This window comes from Phoxinus phoxinus, assembly GCF_949152265.1.
Source record: "Phoxinus phoxinus genome assembly, chromosome: 10".
In the NCBI taxonomy this organism is placed as follows: domain Eukaryota; kingdom Metazoa; phylum Chordata; class Actinopteri; order Cypriniformes; family Leuciscidae; genus Phoxinus; species Phoxinus phoxinus.
The window spans coordinates 16,567,169-16,591,160 of record NC_136885.1 but is presented as its reverse complement, the minus strand read 5'-3'; the positions used below and the strand labels follow the sequence as shown (position 1 = coordinate 16,591,160).

The 23,992-nt window shown below is 37.5% G+C and overlaps 2 protein-coding genes across 4 annotated transcripts; both read left to right on the top strand.

Moving 5' to 3' along the window:
- Positions 1–872: 872 nt before the first annotated feature.
- On the top strand, positions 873–6,366 carry fdps (farnesyl diphosphate synthase (farnesyl pyrophosphate synthetase, dimethylallyltranstransferase, geranyltranstransferase)). The gene is made up of 10 exons (XM_079627024.1): positions 873–1,016; positions 1,478–1,633; positions 3,342–3,482; positions 3,582–3,662; positions 4,309–4,431; positions 4,593–4,681; positions 4,810–4,882; positions 4,961–5,038; positions 5,141–5,275; positions 5,388–6,366. Exons 1-10 carry the CDS (start codon positions 1,014–1,016, stop codon positions 5,586–5,588), a joined length of 1,080 nt encoding a protein of 359 aa, XP_079483150.1. The 5' UTR covers positions 873–1,013; the 3' UTR covers positions 5,589–6,366.
- A 68-nt stretch (positions 6,367–6,434) lies between these two features.
- Positions 6,435–23,966, top strand: rusc1 (RUN and SH3 domain containing 1). Of its 3 annotated transcripts, XM_079626157.1 has the most exons (12): positions 6,435–6,586; positions 7,922–11,065; positions 13,420–14,421; positions 15,603–15,722; positions 15,846–15,922; positions 16,126–16,143; positions 16,396–16,570; positions 17,509–17,614; positions 17,736–17,782; positions 18,589–19,348; positions 19,438–19,602; positions 21,219–23,966. In XM_079626157.1, the coding sequence occupies exons 2-12, from the start codon at positions 8,014–8,016 to the stop codon at positions 21,382–21,384; spliced, it is 5,688 nt and encodes a 1,895-aa protein (XP_079482283.1). In that variant the 5' UTR covers positions 6,435–6,586; positions 7,922–8,013; the 3' UTR covers positions 21,385–23,966. The 3 variants fall into 3 exon arrangements, with proteins under 3 accessions (XP_079482283.1, XP_079482284.1, XP_079482285.1); XM_079626158.1 differs by lacking the exon at positions 16,126–16,143; XM_079626159.1 differs by lacking the exon at positions 13,420–14,421 and having other exon boundaries at positions 6,461–6,586.
- Positions 23,967–23,992: the final 26 nt, after the last annotated feature.

Genomic DNA, 23,992 nt, shown 5'->3' with positions numbered 1-23,992 from the left:
AGGCAAAAAACAATAACAACAATACTTGTAAATACATATTTTAACCTGGGCCTGTAGCAGCATATCAGCAGAAATTACAACAATGGAATAAGTGTTCAAGTTTTTGAGGTATAAAAAATGCTGTGCTAGGCATGTGCTCTTCTCATAAAATAACACCAGTTCAATTAAGGGCGTTCAATACAAAAACATGAAGCAAGAAAGAAAATGATTCAGCCTGTGGTGGAAATGGTTGAGATTCACGAGGGACCCTAGTTGTGGAATGTATGAAATTTGCATAGCATTTGGAGGCTACATTATGAACTTGTCAAACTCAAAATATTGTTTATTTTTTAATTATTATAAAAAAGGCCATTATATTTATTGACAAAGTATATTTCTTGATTAGATCAGATAACATTTTAAGCTATGTGTTAAATGCATAGGGTTATATGTAAGCTGTCATATGGTCATGTTACACTACCCCACATGGGGCATGTTGTCACACCTCACTTCCATTTTTCGGGGTAATTCAAGAAAAAAGTATACACTTTATTAATGAAACAAAACCACTTAATTGTACTAGACATGAAAAAAAAATACTCTGAACCCTATAACGTTACTTCTACAAAATGAGAAAGTCAAAAAGCGTTAGGTTGTGCCCCGCTCTCCCCTATGTTATGCTAAGAGATAATTTGCCCAAATCTGATAGGTTCCCTTGCATTCACTCCACCCTTGCGTCCTGGATAGTTTCTTCTCATTGGCTAATTTCTTTGGAGCCCATCCTCGTTCGATGATGTCAGCCAATGGATGTTCGTGATGTCATATACGATGTCATACACGCCCCAACAGATCATGCGCAAAGCATTTCGGTACTTGAAGTTTAAAAATCAAGACTTTACACTGAAATAAATGTACAGAAAAACTACAATTTGAGGTACGCCTTCGATCTTATGGGCCGTCTTGACTTTGCCTTCGGCAGGTGAAATAAAAGCACACAGATATGTGTCAGTAGTCTGAGCAAGGATAGATTCCCAATGGTAAGTCAAAGTAAACCTCTTACATGATAAAAGTGTACAGTGAATGAGTAAATATTAAATACTATGTGAATAATGTTCATATTGCTCTTAGCCAAAGCTAGCAAAGTTTACGCGATCATGTTTACATCTGACAGTTGCATTGCTTATGTTATGTTGATCGTGCTAAGCAGGGCGTAATATGCGTGCTGTTATTTCCTAAAAGTGGCATACGGTAATTAATTTGGCAAATGTTACATAAAAGCAAGCAAACAAAATCAGGCTTTTACTGCGGATTAAACCCAACGCATGAACAAGCTGTCTGTAGGTTTTGATGTATGTATGTAGCTATGTATTTTAAATTTAGGACAATAAATTATTTCCATTGTTTCCAAATCATACAGTAATCATGTTGTCAAATGTTTGCCTAATTTTTGTATTTATGTCTCGTCATTGCACTGTATTTGTGTGCTCCATCACTTCAGGGTGACAGCAGGTGCAGTAACGGTGTCCAGCAGAAAGGAAAGATGTTGTCGGATGCTCAGCTCTTTGAGGGGGAATTTGAAAATCTGGTGTCTGAACTTACAGAGCAGGACTTCACTGATCCAGTTCTCACGGATGCCCTCAACAGACTCAGAGAGGTAAAGTAAACTAAACTCTCACAACCAGTACTGAAGAAACATGGGCAAGACTAAGAGATAAAAGATGACAGGCTTCACTGGTTATTTAATGTGAAATGTGTTTTAAGAAGTATACTATGTGACATCAGCAACCAAATGTCAATGTCATGGTGTCCGTACTCCGTACATAGACATAAAGAACATGCTAATGTTCAAAAAAACAAATTATGCTAGAGTTGAGACACATGGAGACTGGCACTCAAAGCATTGTCAGTTTAAAACTCCAGAACAGATCTAAAACAATTCTGAATCAACTCTGCACTGAATTTATTGTATTATGTGTCAGTTTTGTGCAGAGGTGTCAAAAGTATTCACATTCATTACTCAAGTAGAAGTACAGATACTAGGGTTTAAAATGACTTCTGTAGAAGTTGAAGTATCAACTCAAGCTTTTTACTCAAGTAAAAGTGTAAAAGTACTGGATTTTAAAACTACTTAAAGTATAAAAGTAAAAGTAATGCAAGGCAAAAAATGCCATTAAGGACAAAAGCTTAGACCGCGCCAAAGGGGCCTATAGTGCATCCAAAAAAAAAAAATTCTAAGGCCATAATGACTATAATGTTATATATATTAAAATGTAAATGTTGAAAAACTTGTGAGGCACTAGGCCACCTGTGTCAGCCGCATATAAGGATTTCAGATATTGCCATCTTTGTGGGGATATTTTGACACTATAATGGTTGCGCACACACACACACTCTCTCTCTCACACACACACGCACGCACACACACACACACACACACACACACACACTCTCTCTCTCTTCTCTCTCACACACACTCTCCTCTCTCTCTCTCACACACACACACACACACACACACACTATCTCTCTCTCTCTCACACACACTCTCTCTCTCTCTCTCTCTCTCTCTCTCTCTCTCTCTCTCTCTCTCTCTCTCTCTCTCTCTCTCTCTCTCTCTCTCTCTCTCTCTCTCTCTCTCTCTCTCTCTCTCTCTCTCTCTCTCTCTCTCTCTCTCTCTCTCTCTCTCACACACACACACACACGCACACTCAGTCTCCCTCTCACACACACGCACACACTCTCTCTCTTCTCTCTCTCACACACACGCGCGCACACACGCACGCACACACACACACTAACGATTATGTTTGCCACTTATCCCGCGATTGTCATACAGTAGGCAATATTGTAAAAACGGCTGTCCCCAAAGCAATATTTGACGCGATTTGCCCCGTATTCTTGAGCACAAAACTGTTGATTAATTTCTCCCTCGCTTACCGCATCTACAGTAGGTTTCCTTCGGAGGAGTTTTGCCGCTTTGCACAACAAAATGTAACTACAGCGCGCCGCGCGGACAGCCTCTCACAAGTTAGAAAGAAAACACAAAGCCAATCAGTTTAGCGATGTGTGTTCAGGAGGCGGGACTCAGATCTATTGTATAATTGCCCATTTTTTGAACGACGACAAGCCGGAATGAAAACAAGCAGAAATGAAATAGGAGTAACGAGGCTATTTTTAAAAAGTAAGGAGTAGAAAGTACAGATAATTGCGTGAAAATGTAAGGAGTAGAAGTAAAAAGTCGGCTGAAAAATAATTACTCAAGTAAAGTATAGATACCCAAAATTTCTACTTAAGTAATGTAACGAAGTATTTGTACTTCGTTACTTGACACCTCTGGTTTTGTGAAATGTGTCACTTTTCTCTAGGTGCTTCGGTACAATGCCCCTGGAGGCAAGAGAAACCGAGGCTTGTCTGTGATTGGTTCTTTACGGGAGTTAGTTTCTCCCTCTGAACTGCCACCTGATGAAGCTCACCGAGCCCTGTTGGTTGGATGGTGCATTGAACTGGTGTGTAAAATGTATACCATTAATTGTAATTTGAAGAAGAAAAAATAAGTGAGAAAAAAGATTAAAGAGTGCAATGCAAAACTTTTTGATTCTTCACAGCTTCAGGCATTTTTCTTGGTGGCTGATGACATCATGGATGCATCCATGACAAGAAGGGGTCAACCCTGTTGGTATAAGAAGGTAATTGATTTGTGCTTGTTTAAATAAAAAATTCAAACACAAGAATATTTATTATTTTTATTATGATTATTAAATTTTTACTGTTAAAGGCACTGTCCACCCAAAACATTTGAAATGATAAATGCCATCATTACAAACTTGCATGACTTTATTTATTCTGTGGAACACAAAAGAAGATATTTAAAAAAATGTTGGTAACCAAACAGTTTCCGTTCCCATTGACTTTCACTGTATAGTCAAAAATGGAACACGCACCCCTTTGGGTTACCAACATCCTTCAAAATATCTTCTTTTGTGTTCCACAGAAGAATGAAAGTCATACACGTTTAGAACGACATGAGGGTGAGTAAATGAGGACATCATTTTCATTTTGGGGGAATTATTCCTTTAATAACTTTACAAATCATTATTCTTGTGTCTGATAAAAAAAAAATAATTGGTACATATCACGGGATTGACAATTCATAGTTGTTTAAGAGGAATAAGTATTATATTTGTAATATAACATAATAAACATACAAATATAATACTTATACAAATATAAGTATTATATTTGTATGTTTATTATGTTATATTACATAACAGTAGTGTATATCAGTTGTGTGGAGTATTCCTGTGCTAATTGGGTTCTTTTTGAATTTACCAGGAAGGTATTGGTCTGGATGCCATTAACGACGCTTTTCTCCTGGAGGGGGCGATCTACCGCCTTCTTCGCAGACATTGCAGAGGACAGCGCTACTATGTCCATCTGCTTGAGCTTTTTACTGAGGTAACACACACAAAGGTTCATTAGTCTGCTAATTTACGCATGTACGCACATTTTAATTTTAAATTGACACAAAACTGTTAAGCTATTTCGATCACATGCATATTGTTTAATAGATAAAGACATAAGACAAAGACTTAAACTGAATCTTTTTTCCCTTCAAGACCTCTTTCCAGACAGAGCTGGGTCAAACTCTAGATCTGATGACTGCACCTCCACACAAAATCGACCTTGATCGCTTCACCATGGAGAGGTGAGAAGTTGAGCTGGACTTCTTAAACTTATGGCACAGAGAATTTAAATACTTGCTTGCTGATTTATGTATTGCTTATCATTTGCCAATTGCCTATCATTGACTGATTCACAGTGTATTTGCCTCAGGTACAAAGCCATTGTTAAATACAAGACTGCATTCTACTCGTTTTATCTCCCTGTGGCTGCAGCCATGTACATGGTGAGTTTGCATACATGTGTTTTGTGTATATTTAATGAAAATAATTCATTTTGTGATCATTTCTTTTATTGATTACAGGCAGGGATTGAGAATGAGACTGAACACAACAATGCTAAAACAATTTTACTAGAGATGGGAGAGTTCTTTCAGATACAGGTATACCGTATTAGTATAAAGCAACACTTTTGAAGCTTAGTATCCTCAATCAGATCTGGTTGCAATATCTCAAAGCATTCATAACATGTTTTTCGTTGACAGGATGACTACCTGGATTGCTATGGGGATCCTGCAGTGACTGGAAAGATCGGCACAGATATACAAGACAACAAATGCAGCTGGCTGGTGGTGACCGCACTGGGCATCATGACACCTGAACAAAGGGCAGAACTAGAGGTGAGAAAGTGTGGGGCTGTTGAATGACAAACAAATATAATGAATGCAAAAATAGAACATATTTTTAATGTGGGAGAGTTAACAGTTTTCTGACCTGTCTTCTTTCTCTCAGGCATGTTATGGGCGTAGTGATGCTGAAAGTGTTGAAAGGGTCAAGGCTTTGTATGATACTCTAGAAATGCCTATCCGATACCATCAACATGAGGAGGAGAGCTATCGCCGCCTTCAAAAACTCATCCAGCTTCATGCCAAGAATCTGCCTCATGCTGTTTTTCTTAATTTTGCCAAAAAAATATATAAGAGGAACAAATGAAGGTGTAGTTCAGGGAACTGGAGGGACTTGACAAATGTAATTGAGTACTTTAGGCACACAGACTTCAGGGTCAAATAAAGATGCAGTGGGGGATTTTAGTTGTATATGAAAACGGTAGATTTTAACTGCACTTTAAATATACTGTCAAGAATGCATTTTTTTTTTTTAAAAGTCTAATTATGTTGCTTAATTATTTGTTTTTCCCCTTTTATTCTTGCATCAAAAATACAATCGGCTGATTCAGAGGTCAGGCATTGTACAACAAATAGTGTTTAAATTGAGGTACATGTATAAACCATATTTTCACCAGCTTTTGCATTGTATTTTCATCATCTTTGGAAGAACTAGGAAGAGTAAAGATTTATAGATAAAAAATAAGTCAATAGTTAAATAGAATATTTGTTTAAAGTATGAGAACCAACCCAGTGAAATATCCTTGAAATATTTAACTTCTTATTTAATAATAAAAAAATACCCTATAGAGAAAATATCTTCCCAAGCAGAACACAATGGCACTTCAGGGCAGTTTCATTCAGAATCCTATATTTTTTGTTTGTTTGTTTGTTTGTTTGTTTGTTTGTTTGTGTGAAACCTGTCACATTAACAGTTGTACTGTACATTTATAGACTGCCAGAATGTCTGTCTCAAGTGTCCGGTCAGGTGATCAATCCCCAATATTGCTGTATGTAGAATACTTAAAGACATAAATGTGCAAATAAACAAATCTGATCAACATTTTTATTATGCAGTTCTCCGTGTGAGGTGTTTGAGTGTGTGCAAGTGTCGAGTCGTGTGTGAGAGCCGAGCAGAGAGATGCTGCTGAGGGAGGGGTGTGGTCTCGAGGATGGGATGAGAGAGAGGAGGGGAGGGTTATGACGGAGCGATAGACTGGAAGAAAAAGAATAACGGCATATAATAATTTCAGAGTCATGGCTTGTGCGGTGGAATAGAGATCGAGATCAAGAAGAACGCATCCTTTATATCCTTCTGGAAATTGGGTAAATGCGTTTTTTTTTAATGCACTGTATGCTAGATTTGAAGCATTTTCCGAATTTTCTGATTTCTTTTCTGATATATATACAACGTTATATATATATATATATATATTTTTTTTTTTGCTTGTAAGGAAATACTTTGAAGCTATATCATAACCCAATACGTTATTAATGTGAAATTTGAGTCTATTGTATTGATACAGTAGCATTAAAGTCTGCGGAGGAGGTGTCAACACAACTCGTATCATCTTGTAAGATATAATTTTAAAACGCTCTTTAAATATTTAATTTATTAGCCACCGACATTAAATAATACACAATTGTGTATTAGAGAACGGGATGTTCATGTATTTATATCAATCATGAGTTTATTTACTAAAGCGCTCGGTAGGCCTAGATTTACATCCTCTGTATCCAAGGACATTGGGCGCGAGCAGTGCATTGCCCACGGTGTTTATAAAGAGCAAAAACAGCGTTGGTTATTGCTACGATTTTCTGCTCCACATGGCTCCCACATAGAAAAGCCATATAGATATTGTATAGTGGAATAACGAGTTTTAAGGCTACATTTTGCGACAGCATGTTCTGTTCTCTCTAGACATGAGCTTATATTTAGATTAGTAGATAATTATGATTTACTGTCAGAATTTAGTTTTTTTTATCTATGAATGTTTTATAATTAAAATAGTTATCTCAATGTCTAATTATCTAACATTACAATTAATTATCTCATAATAAAAGGTGATTCTCTAAATAATGTAAGAATTGCAAGAATAAAAACAAATTTGATCTGAGGCCATGGATTGTGAGAATGCAATAAAAGACTTTGAAATAATGCTATACTATTTATTACAGTACATAAAATACTGATCCAAACACACACACACACAAACAAACACACACACACATACACACACACACACACACACACACATTTTAAAGTAAATATATAAAATAATTTTATATAGGTCTATTATGTCAATATTATTACAGTTATATATTATTTTTAAGACAAAAAAAATAATAGTAGTACTAAGAATGGCAGCAATTTTAAAATAAGAAAAAAAAAGTTGCTGTACAGTGGGTACGGGTGGTGTACAATAGGTAGGCCTAGTTGTGTTTCCGTAAAACAGAATAGTGTATATATTTTTATGCTCTGACAAACTGAAAAAAATAATGATGTTCAATATTAGGCCAGGAACAACAGAGAAATACTTTATCTATAAAATTTACCAAATTATGTTAAATTATGAAGAATGTTTGTCCGACCTCTCAAGCCAGGTGGTGTTTTTTTATATTTTGTGTTTCTAAACAGAATCTGTCTTTTTGATATTTCAGGTACTAACTAAGTCCAGGATGTGACACCATATGTTTACAAACTCCTTAGACAAACATCAAAATAATAATTAGCACATAAAAACTATACCACCATGCACCCCTCCTCTCGTCCCTCTGTGCCCCCACGTTCCCGCAGATTTGAGAATAGGCGCATAGAGACAAAACCAAGCCAAGTGGCTAAGAGGGATGACAAAAACATGAACACAGCATCTTCGTCCCCTCGGCGTGGCACTCGGGGACCACCTGAGTCTTCCAAGTTAAAAGGCCCCGGTCAAGGTGCACGAGCCCCAGTGGTTCAGTCCAAACTGGTGCGGCCACAGAAGAATGGTGCTCACGCAATTCCAGCAATCTCAAAACCAAAAAGTGTACACACTGTATCAAACCTGGCTCCAGCTGTGGATCCAAACTGCAATGAGCCCAGCCTACCTTGTCTGTGTTGTGATGGCCATTCACCTCAGGATAGCAACAGCCTTTTTAATCACAACCATAACAACAATAACACTGTAAACATCAGGCAACAAATGAAGCTACCACCGCCACCTCCTCAGAAGGAATTGGCTGTTCCAAAACAAGACATCAAAGAAGACGAGTGTGAGCCAGAAGTAAAGCAACCTCATGCCATCCCAGTGAAGGAGATAGAGAAGGAAAATGACGATTTGGATGAAAAAGAGGGTGGTGACCTCAAAAATGATGACTGCAGTGTAAATGTAAATGGCAATATTGATGTCAATGGCAACGGCAATTGTGATGGTGAAGATGATGAAGATGATGACGATGAAGATGATGATACTCTTGTCCCTTCTTGCTGCAACTGCCCAGAATCCATGCTAGACTTCTCCCTCACATCTTCTACCTCATCTTCTTCCACATCCATTAGCAGCTGCTCAGATCTGGAGTGTGACTGCCCTGATACATTTTCATTGTCATCACAGGACCAAGAAGCCTCTGAAGCCTGTCCATCTTCTTGCTCACTTGTCTCCAATTGCCCTACCTTTCACTCCAATGTCTTACCATTAGATCTCATCCCTGCAAGATCGCCTTGCTCTTCTGATGAAGGCTATCCCTCAGCCCCATGCTCTCCTTCCTCTGACTACACAGAGAACAGGAAATCAGAAGAAGGAAAATGTATCAAAGTGGATCTCCTTCATTTTTTAGACTCCATAGAAGAGTTGGGCAAAATGGATCTGTTCTACCGCATTGTTAGGCTGGCACATTGGGAACTGGGTGGTGAGCTGATTGTCAGAGATAGATTGGATCACCAGCAGAAGCTTCAGAGGGTCAACAAAGAGGTTAAGTTAGCATATCTTGTGAAACTTCAGGAGGAAGGGTTTGACTTTGACAATGAGGATATCACTGGAGTTTTAGATGAAATGGGCAACATTGACATTGCATGGAATTTGTATAAAAGCAACAAATCAAGTGACTCCCAGGAATTTTCTGATGCAGGGGTAGATCTGACAGCTCCTTCTGACCTTGATGAAACCCCTGCCTCTGATTCACCGGCTTTATCGCCATTGGATCCTCCTCCCCGGCCCCCAAAGCCTCCAACAAGGCATGTGAGTGCTCATCCAGAAACACACACTTATGAGAACATCAGTGGACATGCCTTCTCAGTCTCATCCACCAACGACACTACTCCTTTCTCTTCAAGGGTCCCTGTTCCTAACTTGCCTGCACTGTCATCCTCACCCCCAGCCTTGAAACCTCCTGCCCTTCCTCCTCATCCATCACAGCCTGTGCCCTACTTCTCCCTAAATACAGACAGACCTGCTCTCCCCTTCCCCACACCACCCATTCCTCCTCCAAGAAGACGTCATAAAGCCCGTCTAGAGGCTCAAAGGCTTGCTCAGCTTGAAAGAGAAAAGACTCCTCTGTCCCTTCCACCACCAACGTCTAGACCTCCTCCATTGCCACCTCCACCTGCAATGTCCTCGCCTCCAGCTATTCCACCTCCACCATCACTCCTGCCCCCTCCATCATTTCATGCTCTGGATGTGGAAATCAGAAAGTTGCTTGCACTTGCAGGCCTCACCCAAGCTGAATTGCTTAAACTTAGTCCCGAGTTGGGTGTCTGTGTAGATGTAGTCCTGGAGAATGAGCAACCGCTAATGTCTGATGTCTCTCAGTTTGGAGAAATCAGTGTTAACAGAACACACAAGGAAGATGGTGTAGATAAGGGGTTGCACTCCATATTGAGAGAAGGAACCAAATTGGGAAAAGACAGGTCTACATGTGTAAAGGAATTAGATACTCTCAGTGAAAAGGACATTTCTAAAGATGAACAGAAAGAAGCAATCAGGACAACATCCTTCACAGAAATGGCAAGACGGCGTAAGAGAAATGGTGGAAACTGTAATCATAGCTGCAGTTGTGGATCCAATGTTAGCCTATCTCCCAACTCATATTACAGCACTGATCTTAGCAATACAAACATCCCGAATGTTAGCTTTGGGAGTTTTGATTATACTTCTATGATCTCAGACACCCCTCCTCCTCCACCTCCACGACCATTGCCCCCTTGTCCACCAACTGTCTCCAATCCTCCTGAACTACCCCCTCTTAAGCCATGCACTCTACTTGCCAATGCATCTCGCCCAGATAGATTTGATTGGCTGATAGCCTTCACCCCAGAAACAGAGTCACCGCCTCTTGAGATGCAAAAATTGTCCAATGATGGCACATTGCAAAAAGGCTTACCTTCAGGCTTAAAAGTCACAACCTTTAAAGAATTGCGCAACAGAAGCAAACAGAGCTCCAATCCAGCCCCTATTCAACCAGAACCCGATCCAAATGTCGTCACCCCAGACCCTGATTTCCTGTACAACCTCAAATGGAGAAGAGAGAAAATTGATGGGGATGGCTGGGAATATACTTCCCAAGCACAAGCATCTTTTCTTCAGCCACCACCCACTCCTGCCTCATTGTCCCTCTTTAGGGAAATGTGCCGCCTGAATATACAAGATGTTTGCCCAGCAAAACCCAAAGTGTCCCAACAAATTGGGTGTTCAGTAAGTGAAGGCAGCCTTAGGACTATTTGTGATGAAAGAGATCAAGCTGTTCACACCAAAATGATGGAAGACGAGGATGAAGTGGAAGTTAGGGGAATGGCAGATGGAGCGTGGACTTTGGAATCCAGGACAACAGGTAAAGTTGATTTCATAAATATATTTGTTTTCTTTGACCTGTTTTGTCTTAGAAGGTTAATCAGCATCATAAAACAGTGCAAATTATTTTAGTGGAATATTAAAGAGAAAGTAAAAGAACAATGCTCTGATGACGTGGAAAGTGATGATCCAAGATGAGAGTCACACAGGCAGATGGGTAGATGAATCAGCAGAGCAAGACTGGAGGGAATCTCAGAATGCAGCAAGCTTAATGCTCTGTTGTTTTTTCATGATGTCACAAAGCCTTTTAATTATTCATCCTCTCAGCAGGCTAATTCCCTTTTTCTGTCATCCTCTCTTCCCTTGCCATGCCACACATTCTGTCATAATTTCCTCAGTCAACCTTTCTATTTTTCAGTCAATAGTTTCGATGAATTTCTAAGTCAAATGAATTGGCATTTCCCTTAAAACGATATTACCATCACAAATATTATCTCATAAAATAGTCATGATGCACGTTCCAAACCTTTCTGCTTCTGTCCTCAACTTTGTCTTTCTGACATGCCTCGCTGTCTCCTTTTATTAATTTGATACTTCTATGCTTGCTATTATCACTTCTTATTATTTGCCATTTCCTTTTTGCTGTGCTTCTTTCTGCACTGTTTATCTGCCCAATGGAAAAGATAAATTTGCTTGGATCAGGTTACTTCACTGACAACAGACATAAATGGCCTCTAATGTGCCTGTAAATTGAGTAGCAAATACATTTGGAGGAGCCCTCATTTTTGTTTACAAGTTTAAAATGCAACTCTGCTAACCCAAGCTTTGGCAATATTTGTGATATTCATCTTTTTCATGGATATTATTATTTATAAATTTTTATTTATTCAAGTTGTGTGTCTGTTATCATTTTGTGTTACTATATTGCTGTTTAGTGAATCATTACACTCATCATCACTCATATTTTTGACTATCAGATAGCACAATAAAATGACCATATGCCTTTAAGTGTAGGAAAGGCGTGACTCACCTTTACACCAATCACAATACAGCAACAAGGAAACAGGAAATACTGAGTCAAACTGACTTCATTTGAGAGAGAGAGAGAGAGTGAGATATCAGCACATGTTAAGGTAAAATAAAATGTTTTTATGTGAGTAAATCACAATAGGCTACTCTATGTATACTGTATGTATTGTATGATGAAAAATTTAGTTCAGTTGGATGGTTCAGTTCAGTTTAACAACACTTAGTCACTATAATCCATTGAAATGAAACATGCAATCTACTGATAAGAGTCAGAAAGTAATTGTCAATATTGTGCATATGAAAGAGCATATCCTGAAACGCATAAGTCTTGTAGCTTGCCTTTTAAGTCAAAGTTGCCATTGCAGGTGTAATGTGATCCATGTACAGCTCCTAGTGAGATCCTAGATAGAGAGTGCATGCTTTTCTGCGCTCGGTCGGATGTTGAGGGATCAGATATAGTGCTGTTAGGCTTTGCACACCATATATTGCCATAGAAGATTGTAGGATGTTTAAGTAGCTAAAAAAAGACAAAGAAAATATATAAGGGTGTGGCACTCCGTTCTCTGTGCAGTTGTCAGAAGGAATTTGTGTATTAAATACATTTTCATGGATTGAGTAATTTTTATTTTTATATATTTTTTTTTAAATTGTTGAGGAAAAGTTTACTTTGTTTTCAATTAATGCAATTTTTATCTTGTGCCTTGTTTATTTAGACTAAAATAGTTAGTCTTTCTCTTTTTTTTCTATTTTAATTTAAAGTAATAGTTCACTTAAAAATGAAAAATCTGTCATCACCCTCAAGTTGTTTCAAACCTGAATGAATTTTTTTCTTCTGCTGAACACAAAGGAACATATTTTGAAGAATGTCGGCAACCAGACAGTTGATGAACCCCATTGACTTCCATAGTAGAAAAAAAAACGTTCATCTTTCAATATTTAAATTTTAAGTGAACTATTCCTTTAATGTTAATGTTTAATGTAAGAGAAACACTGAGTTGCATTTCATGCTATCCACATTAAAAGTATTATTATGATCTAAATGTTCTCATCTTTGTACAGTGAATAATATACATAATTTCCCCATACACTGTCGTGTTGTGTTGTGTTCTAATGTTTGTATGGTTATTATAACAGAAAAAACTCTCTTTAGCATATTGAATGTTTGAAGGAGTTCTCTATCATGTTTCATCAAGTGCATTCTCTCTTCTTCAAAATGACACTAACATTTTTCCATTCTCTCTTTTTCTTCCTCTTTCTTTACTGTTTGCTGTTTTACCATTCTGCCCATCTTTTTGATTCTGAATCTTCTCTATTGTTATACATTCATAATTCTTCACCCTTGTTCCCATAATGCTCCTGTTGAAGTGTCCTCACCTCCCCTGTCCCTTTCCTTGACCTCACCTTATTACCTACACTCTGCTCCCCTGTCACAAGCCTCCCAATTTTACCACACTGACACTAACAGGAATCATGCCGTGGCCCACTGTGAGGGTTCCATAAACATCTCAAACCCATCATGCATAAATTCCACTTTTGACTGCAGCGACAACAACTATACTGACTCCCTGTACTGTGCTGGGCCAGAAAACAATGCGTTTTTGTTCTGTAAACAAGACAATGATCTCAGTGTTAACATGAATTCTCTGTACCACCGCTATAATCATACTGACAGCTTTCTAGATTCTTTATACATCTGTGGGCATGATCCTGACAGCATAAAAAACAACTTCTGTCCCGAGTATAACAATGAAGTAGATTCAATCAGAAATGATGATTCACTCTACAGTGATGCCAGATACACAAGAAATACCCTGAAGCTGTTCACTGACCCTGAACCACCAACTAACATTAACACACTCACTGAGGGTGACATAACACCATACAAAAACATTGACATGCAGACTTACATTACTATGCGAAACCTCAAAAACCAGAGCTATGCAAACAAAAACCGTTATAAAGATGACGACTCGCTGTTTGATTTGAACTCGGACAACATTGATAACTCCAAACCACCAATCAACCCGTTTTATGACAGCAATGAAAACACACTAATGAACAAACAGCAGCTTGTATCTTTCCCTGCCTACTATCTTTACCACCCCAAAAACTGCCCCTTGCATAAAGGCGCCCCACCACGGCTGTCCCCCGTAGGAGCGATCTCACCTCCCCACAGGTCCGGGCCTCCAGTTCCAGGCACAGATGTTGCCCGTCTCTGCTCACCCCTGTTTCCTCGTAGTCACACCCTTCCTGCCCTTGCTGCACCCCTTTACTACCCTTATCTGTACACTCCCCCTGTTCAAGCCCCTCTGCGGGAGCCATCGGTTCCCATACTTCACTCTCAGAGTCCACCACCGCTCACTTCGAGTAAGAAATCAGTCCATTCTCATTTCTCTCACTTTCTTCCACTTCTTTCCCACTCTCTTTGATTGTAAAGCACTGTCTGTTTGTCTGTGTGTCTCATTCATAATCCTGTGGATATTGTAGCACTGTCAGTGTCTGTGACAGTGTGACATATGTTGTTGTCCGTTGCATGATGACATCACAACCTCTTTCTGAAAGTGATAATATATGGCTTATTTCATTTTTTTTTTTTTTTTACTGTTCAACTGTTAGTGTTCCTTTTTTGTTATAAATTCTGTTAACTAAAGATACACTACAGTATGTAACTTTTGACCCTCCAGCGGATGAATCATACAACAAGTTACTTGTGGAGGAACATTGTTTTGGTAATTGCGTACTTTGCATTGATAAATCTGATGACTTGAGGCCATCAGACTGAAACAGTGTAAACTATTATAGTTAACTATTAACTCAGCTAGTATAGGCTAAAAGACAAATAGACTAAAGTAGTAACTGGTTTAGAGATTAAAAACTGTTGAGGCACCTTCCATTACATATAGTAGTATCCTGACCTTCTCTCCTTTATTTATGGATATGACGTAAACATGCACAGAATTAATGCTAGGTGTATGCATTTTCCCGCAAAATCCGTCCCAACTCTAGAGTATAAATTATTATAGGCCAAGGCAAAAACATTGTTTGGAAGATGGATTTACGATGTACTCGCCCATTATTTAAATTTTGTTAATTTCAAACAAAAAAGTTACATAATGTAGCTGTAATCATTTTTAATATATAAATATACTTCTTGCTTTCAGTTAACCTTTGCTTTTAAAACACAAAAAGCAAAGGTTAAATGAAAGGTTACATATATATGTGTATATATATATATATATATATATTTATAATTTTGTTTATTTTTAAGGGATTGGTGTTTCTTTTTTTATGCTGCTCAGCATGTTTTGTTTTTCACTTACCTTATGGTAATGCATGTGACAAACCCAAATATGTCAAATCAGATCCAAATATGTTTTGAATGAATAAATATCTTTCATAATTTATTCATGAATATTTGTATCAGATCTATACACATTCCTCGCAAACTGCTGTCATGTACTGCACTGGATGAATCAGGAGCACTGTAATACATTATATTCCGTTAATCGAGTTTCTAACTCCACCCTGCTGTTTTTCCCTCCTAATAGCGGTTCGCAGCTTCTCATTTGCCGGCTCTGAGCAGAAGAAAGCGGCCTGGATGGGAGATGATGTGAGGACCTCACTGAGTGCTGAAGGGCTGTCTTCTGCATGCCTGCAAGAAAAGAAAAGTAATATAGTATAGTTTACCTCATGATTATAAATAGTGCTGGTCCATATTTGTCTTTATTTGTCTTTATTTTTTTTTTGTAAAGAAAATAGTAGTCCTACATTTATATGTTTTTGTCACACAGCTCTTGTCAATTCAGTCAGTGTGGCAGTGGAGGCCATTTTGGCTCAATTCAATTCATCCAGGACTGTTGTACAGAAGGTAAGTTTTGTGCTAACTTTCGATTTCAAACTTGGCATTATTAACCCCACTTTAGTTTAATTGAAAAATTCCCACTGAAAAAACAAACAAACAAGCAAACAAACAAACTTTGAACTAAAATTAGTAAATCCCAACTGTTTTTTTCCCTTCTCTCCATGCCACTTCCATGCACTTGGCTTATCTCTTCCTTTTTCTTTCTCCAGTTTTACTCAGTAAATAAGGTACATCAAAGTCCATAAACACGAGCTTTGCAAATTACTTATTTGCACACTAACCTCATGCACCTTTTCACCTCTTTTCCCAATTTCTTGCTCCCTCTCTCTACTCTTCCCTTTTTTATTCATTTTTAAAACTTTATATCCCATATCTCTTTTTTCCATTGCTTTGCACATTTTTATTTTTTCTCTTTCTGTCTGTCTCCCTGTCTTTTATCTGTCTATCCTCCATTGCCCTTTTTTTACCTCTTTTGACAGACTCTTTCTGGAGACAGCAGTGTAAATCCCTCTCTGGGTCGTCTGGTACTGCAGTGCCTTTGTCCAGCCCTGCGCAGCCTTCTCTGTGATGGACTCAAGCCCCACCAGAGTGACCTCATTGCAGGCAGAAGGCCAAATTCACCCTGGGGATTGGTTCAGGCCTCCACCAAACCAGGTATAAGACATCTGGACCAGGATTATAAGACAATTACCGTCATTAAATATCTTGTTTTTTATATTCTACCTCTCTTTCTCTCTCCCTCATCCTCAAACTTGTTTAATTCTCTTCTTTTCTGGCACTGTGAATCCCTGCAGTATTGACTCATGCATCTCTGTCATACTTCCAATCTTTAAATATTCCTCGGTTTTCTCCCTCAATGTTTTTTTGTTTTTGCTACTCATATTCATGGTGTCATATTTTTTGCAGCTTTAGCGTGATTTTAAATAAACCGTACAGCATTGTACACATTCATTCTGTTGCCCTTCCTAGCATTTTAAAATAATTAATAATTTGCTTAAATGCAACTAAAACATGCTGTATGCACTGTTTTTGACTGTAGTAAAGCATAAAACTACTAAGTTTGCAGTTATTTAGGAAACATGCTAAGTTCACATTCTTGTTACAGCCAGTTATTCTACTTCAAAATGAGCTTTATATGTCGGAATGTATGTTTTTGTTTTGGTTCGTCTAATCCCGCCCACTGCCAATTTTACCCAATAGTATTTCGACACCCTGGGTTGCCAGTTGGTGGAAAACACTGCGTATTGGAGCCATGGAAGCCAGCAAATTAAATTGGTCAGAGATTACAGATTCTACCTGACCTAAAAAGCCTCGCCATCCATCTAAAAAGTTCTATGACCAGAGGCATATTAAAATGCAGATAAATGACCTTGTGGCCTTCCATTGTAAATTGCGCTCGTTCCTGTTGTGTGTCCTCAATCTGACAACCCGCGTGAGCTAGTCTGAGGAGGGGCAAACAACTCTCTCCAATATTTTGAATTTAAACTGCAGTACTAATTTCAACCACTAGCTGTCAGTGTCAATATGACATACTGCACCTTTAAATGTTTCTTTAAAAAATCTTTTTCTCTTCATTTATGGTGCTCCTTTAGGCCCAAGCACACAGGCTTTGCACAACCTCCAGACTAAAGTAGCGGGGCTTCCCCAGCTTAAGCAGAGCAGACACAGGTTCAACGCCTTCCTGTTTGGCCTTCTCAAGTAAGGCAGAACTTTCCTCCGTCCATCTAAGATCATTTAATTGGCAAAATGACTAATGTGTCTCTTTCTTCTTGTTTTTCTCCACTGTTTTATTCTTATTCTCTTCTAATCTGTCATGTAGTGTCAAGCTTCTGGATTACTGGCTTTCGCATCTACAGTCCTGCAGTGGTAAGCATTCATATTTACTGTTGTTCTCTAGCCTAGTGGTCCGTGCTGGAAAATCCATCTTAAGACTTAAAACCCAGACTATCATCAAAGTTTTTGTTGCAGTCTTATCGGCTCTGGGGTTGTGATGACAATGATGGATTGTCAAAATACAAACATTACATTTTTATTTTCTTAAAATCATTTCACATTGATCAAAATTTACTAACAACAAACTTAGCTAATAACGGCTCTCATAGAATGCTACAGTAATGATATGCTTTTGGAGCCCAACCAGGAAGTGAGCATCACCCTGGTACCCTCAAAAAGCCAATAATATTTTTTTAACTGGTGTTTGGATTACCTCAGGAAAAACTAAAAGTCATTCTTCTTACTTGTTTTGTTCATCAAGATAATCTTTATAAATACAATTTTGTGAATTTTGAGGCCTAAATATAATAGCCAGAAGTAAATAGCTAAAGTTATGCTATAAACAAACTACCCCACAGTCAAATGACTTCACCGTCACCACCACTTCCGACGACTCTTTCGAACTTTCTTTAAAAATCTAGAAGTTGTAAAGTTTGAGTTAGAATAGTTACATACGGTGCCTTAAACCGAAAACCCATTGACAGTGCAACTGGAAGTTTAAAAATACTAACTCATTTCCAGGTTTTAGGACTTTTTTTAGGGATGTATGAAAGGTCACTGCAGTATCATTAAAAATCTTAATTTAACCAGTGACGAGATGTAATAATTCTTTAAATAATAATATTTGTATTAACTTTTTAAATAATAATAACTGTAATAACTTTTTTACTGTCCCGCAGATGTATTGGAAACATATTATCGCCCCACTTCCTTCATGCGTCTGTCACTCACATCTTGCCAGCCTCTTTTTGAGGAGCTTCTTCTCCTACTGCAGCCTCTCTCTCTTCTGACCTTTAACCTCGACCTGCTGTTTCAGCATCACCACCTTGATCCCTCCTCCCCAATTCTTACCCCAGCCAGTCACACTTCTGACATATATAGCCCGCCAAATAAGGACTTCAGCTTCCACTTGTCACCCAAGGGGATTTTCCAAGGAAATGGCCATAATCTTGGAAGCATGTTAGAGCAAGACCTTGGCATTTTGGGTTTAGACACCAACCCTAATTCAGGTCTCACAAGTCAGGTTCTTGATGTGTCAGCGTATCGCAATCCAATTTCGCTATCATCAAGCAGCACCAAGGAGGAAGCCAATCCGCCATTATCATGGTTTAATGGGAATGAGATCTCCGCACCTCTTAATGTCGGAAGCCTTTCCCAGCAGGCAGGCCAGGCTCTTCAGCAAGGCTGGGGGGCAGTAATGCGTTTGGGGGAACGTTTAGGGCAGAACTTTGGTTTGGCCACTAACACAGAGGACGTTAAAGGTCCTAACTCACCAGATGACTTCAAGACAGGCTTCTCACTGAATCCAAAAAGTCCAGTTGAAAACAGGCAGCAACCAAGAGAGGATCTTTCCCTGTGGGATAGTGGAGCAGCGGTTCCCTGGGGAATGGGACGGCTCTTTGGAGCTTCTAAGAGCCCCAACAACCCACCAACAAGCAGGTTTGATGATGTTTCTTTTTAATGTCAGTTTAGTTTGTTTCAGATGTGTCGGTTTATTCATGCGACGTATCTTTGTATTCTGTTTATAGACGTCCATCTCAGTGGCTGTCCCCTGGCGGATCCGTCTTTTCTCGCATAGTGAATCTTGGCCAGGTTTCTCCGCCTGAGAAGAAAGAGCTCCAAAGAAACAAAGATAAGGAAGAAGATGAAAATGAAAAGATGAATGAAACCAGAGATCAGCCAAAGCCCCTGAGGTAAAGTTTTCATTAGATTATTCACATTCTTCTTAAGAGATTTACATTTATGCATTTTATGAGAATAATGTTCAAACCTTTTTTTAGAGGCTTTTTTTTTTACGTGTTTTTTGTAGGGTCTTTTGTATTTAGGTCAATGGCATGATTTGTCCTATTTTTTTTTTTTCCGTTTTGTTTTGTAAATTAATTAACCAAGTATTTCATTAATTCAGAAATAATTAAAAAATAATTTAGAATTTTTAAAAAATGCAATACTTAAATTATATTCATTATATTTGCAAAACAACAGCTTTTCCTTAAAAAATATATAATATATATAATAAAAATTATAAAATGTGTGCACGTATTTAAGGTGAAAGGAAAATGTGTTATTACTTTACACTACATTTGTAGAGTCATTTAGTTGGACAATTTTTTCAATCTCATTGACCCATAAAGCACAATCTATTTTGTCTTAGAACATTTCTACTCAGAGTTATTTTAATATTATTCATAGACTATTGTAGTTATTTTTGTATATTTTGAATAAGCTTTTATTTTTATATTTTCAGATTTAATTTTAATTAAAGGTAGGGTAGGTCAGAATTGTCTAAAAAAACTTTTATTCGAATTTGTTTAAACTGTCTTTATATACCAATACATAATTAAAATGCAAGTACTCTGAAATAGAGAGTATAAAAAACTGAGTGACTATAGTGTATTTAATCTTCAATAAACACAGCTCATTAATTCCATTCACTCCCACCTAAAAACGGGTGCGCGACTGCGCGCACGTGGGCAGAGCCAATAATAGCGACGGTAGTCATAGTGACGAAGAGTGACAGTCGCGCAAGCCAATCACTTGTTTCGTCCCGAATGGAATTAATGAGCTGTGTTTTTTGAAGATTAAATACACTATAGTCACTCAATTTTTATACTCTCTTTTTCAAAGTACTTACATTTTAATTATGTATTGGTATATGAAGACAGTTTAAGCCAATTTGAAAAAAAGTTCTTTAGACAATTCTTACCTACACAACCTTTAAATAGATTTATATTTCTAAATCGTTTTAATTTATTATTTATTTATGTATTATTTATTTCACTCATCTAATATACACATTATATAGTATTTCGGCTTTAGTTCAAATAACAAACCTGTTTTTAATCGTTTTAATAATTATAATGATAAATAATAATAATATGTTTCATTTATATAGCACCTTTCCCAAGCTCAAGGATTCTTCACAATAAAGAACAATAACATGACAATCATACAGTCAATCATATGCACAGTCATATGGACAATGGACATTTGCCCAGTCCAGAACAAGAGCCAATGCGGTTGCGTTTAGCAGTTAAATCAAATTGTGCAAAACATTCAAATCCATAAAGATGAACACAACACAGTGTAGACAGCATAGAAAGATGTAAGCATACAAACACAGTGAGCAGTTACATGAAGCAAATACACACTATGACTGATAATATTGCAAGAACAAATAGGTATTTTTTAAGGTTTTAGGTAATAAGCCTAATTTATAGATAGAGGTTTTGTTGTTATCATTAATTTTATTTAACGTTAGCAACGCTGCTGTTACTGTCAATGTTCTGAGTCTTGTGTTCTGGTTGATCAGGGGGGTCAGAACTCTGTGTGACCACACAGGCACTGGAGCCGAGCTGAGCTTCAGGAAGGGGGAGGAGCTTGTTCTGTTAGGAGGTGTGGACCACGACTGGATTCGATGTCGTCAAGGTCACAAAGAGGGCCTTGTTCCCATTGGTTATGCTTCACTTATCATGTGACTTATCTTTAATTCTGCCTGTATGTTTGTGTGGAAAAAATATCAGGGGATAGCATACAAGGAAAAAGAGACCATATAATAGACGTAGTTATTAGTAGCCGTGTTATGTGTTTATCTGTTTATCTCTGACCCTCTTGCCTGGTTTGTGATGTCTGGAATATTTTCTGTGATATATAGGGAAAAAATCATTATAAATTACTGTATAAATTATCAATATATACATATATATATATTTAGATTTTACAAAGATAGATAGACAGATAAACTGGAAATAGAAATGGGTAATGAATAAGAATCAAGTCTAACAAAAAATAAAACCATCATATTGTATTTATTATTAGGTGTTCTGCCATAACAAATGGCTTGCCCACAAGCTTACTTAATTAAACTGCTCAGCGCAAAGTTATCAAAAAAATTATATTCGTAAAACAGCACTTCATCATAATTTTAAGTCCAATAAAAAACCAATATGCATATGTGGCTTTTTATTTATTTATCCAAATCCTTTCTTGTCATATCATCAGCCCAGCAATGTTTTATAAAGATGCACACAACTTCATTCATGCAAAGGCATGCGTTTTGGTTATTTGGGGGCTGCATTAGTGCATAAATCAAAGATTTACTGAAGTTAACTCTTTAATTTATTATACAATTAATGTTTTTATTTTGTTAAAAAGCTAGTTTAGACTAGTCAATCTAAAAAACGAATTTCTTGACAATAAAAAAATATTTTATTCCTCAAAATAGTAATAATTTGTTCTCCTAATTTGTACACAAACAATTAATAGATGAACGTTGTGTTGCCTGAAGATTCCCTTATTTTATTATCTCACTTTCCAGGAAAAAGGAAGAACTTTTGTTGAACATTTTTGACCAACATTATTATTGTCTTATTGTTATTATTGTAACTCTCAATGGTAACAGTCGAATATATTAGTGTGGTAGTGTGTAGATGATTCTTTTATATTTCTTACAGTGTGATGGCTTATGTGGTAAGATCTGTATCACCATGAGCTTGATAGTGACTATGCATACTCTGTACTGTACTGTTTATGAGGCTTGTTGCTGGGGAAACCCATATAGGATCGATAGCATTGATGATTTTCTTTTGAATGGATATTCTGCATCAGTATAATGCGTTGAATAAGGGGTTTACATACTAAACCTGCATGAATGTGTATGAATGTGTGTAGCAAATGTAAGGTAATAATCATCTATACAACTTATTTGTGAGCACGGACACATTCACTCAAGATAAAAATGCTTCATGCTAAAGGTATAGCCAGGGTTTTAGTGGCTGTAGTGGGAAAGGTGATTAAAATTAGAGCTTGCTTATTCTTGTTCATTAAATGGCCCTCTGTGTTTCCCACAATTGAATGCTCATGTGTAGTATACATTTTTGTCACTGCTTTCAGCTGAGCTGCTAATCAAAAACATATACGATAAAATGAAAGATGAATCTTGTCCCGGTAACGTGCCAGTCCGCATGGAACACAGCTTTTGTCCATTACACCACATGCTGATTTACCTTCAGGACGATTCCATCCAAATGTAGAAAAGCAGCCAGCTACAGTATCTACTGAGCACTGAAAGAACTGAGCATTCACATTACTGTATGTGTAGCGTATGAAAGCTTACAATTGAAACTTAATGTCTGGGATTTAAGTATCTATGATTTTGTCAGGGACAATTGGTACTGTTTTTAGGATATAGTTTAGGCGGTATATTAGAAAAAAAAATCTGAGACGGAACTCCTCGTGAAGTTAGCTTTGTAATTGGCTTGAACTTTAATGTCTCTTTTAAAAATGAAGAAAAATATAATAAAATGTCATGGTTTAAGAGTTAAGCAGGGGTTCGGTAGAAAAATCATATTTAGTATCATAGTCTTACCTCACAGGGCAAACTGCAATGATGCATGACTTAATCATTTTATTATTATTATCATTATTATATAATTTTTCTTGTAGCTGTTATTTTCATTATAACAGCATTTATAATTGTGAGATTTTAATTACATTAGTATGTTTTGGAGAAAGAAATGGCTATGTTGCATTATAAATATAGTGTACTGGTTGTTTGTGGTTAATTATACCAATTTATCTGCTATTCATCCGTTTCTCTTGTCTATCTATCTCTCTTTCTATCACTTGTGTGTGTACTTTTGTGTGGTGATGAGTTGCGTAGCTCTGTGTGGTATTGCCTATCGCTGGTAGCACACTTAAAGCATAATATGTTCTGTACCAACTCTTGAGTTCTGTAATTCCCTGTGAATCAGCTCTATGCATGTTGGTGTTTGTAAATATACCCAATAAAATATGAAAATAAACAAGAGTGTGTGGGGCAGAAGAGTATAAGTGTGTGGCCACAAATGTACAGTGTGTGGTGTTGTTTATACACGTCAGCTGCAATACTACAGGGGGGTATTCCAGAAAGCGGGTTATGTTTAAGGGTAAGTAAACGGATAACCTCAACTTTCGGTTCCAAAAACGGAGGTAACTTTCAGGGTGTGTAAGTAGCCATAGCAACCTACTCTCTGAACATAACCTGCTCAGGTGCAGGTTCTGTTCCATGATTAGTTAACTGTTGCTAACTGTAACTTACTGTTCAGC

Bases quoted from the DNA above. Each gene is read 5' to 3' on its own strand.
- fdps (XM_079627024.1), top strand. The intron at 1,634-3,341 runs GTAAAGTAAACT...ACTTTTCTCTAG, and splicing joins CCCTCAACAGACTCAGAGAG to GTGCTTCGGTACAATGCCCC. The intron at 5,276-5,387 runs GTGAGAAAGTGT...TCTTTCTCTCAG, and splicing joins AACAAAGGGCAGAACTAGAG to GCATGTTATGGGCGTAGTGA.
- rusc1 (XM_079626157.1), top strand. From the start codon at position 8,014: ATGCACCCCTCCTCTCGTCCCTCTGTGCCCCCACGTTCCCGCAGATTT. The intron at 11,066-13,419 runs GTAAAGTTGATT...CTCCTGTTGAAG, and splicing joins TTTGGAATCCAGGACAACAG to TGTCCTCACCTCCCCTGTCC. The intron at 14,422-15,602 runs GTAAGAAATCAG...CCCTCCTAATAG, and splicing joins TCCACCACCGCTCACTTCGA to CGGTTCGCAGCTTCTCATTT.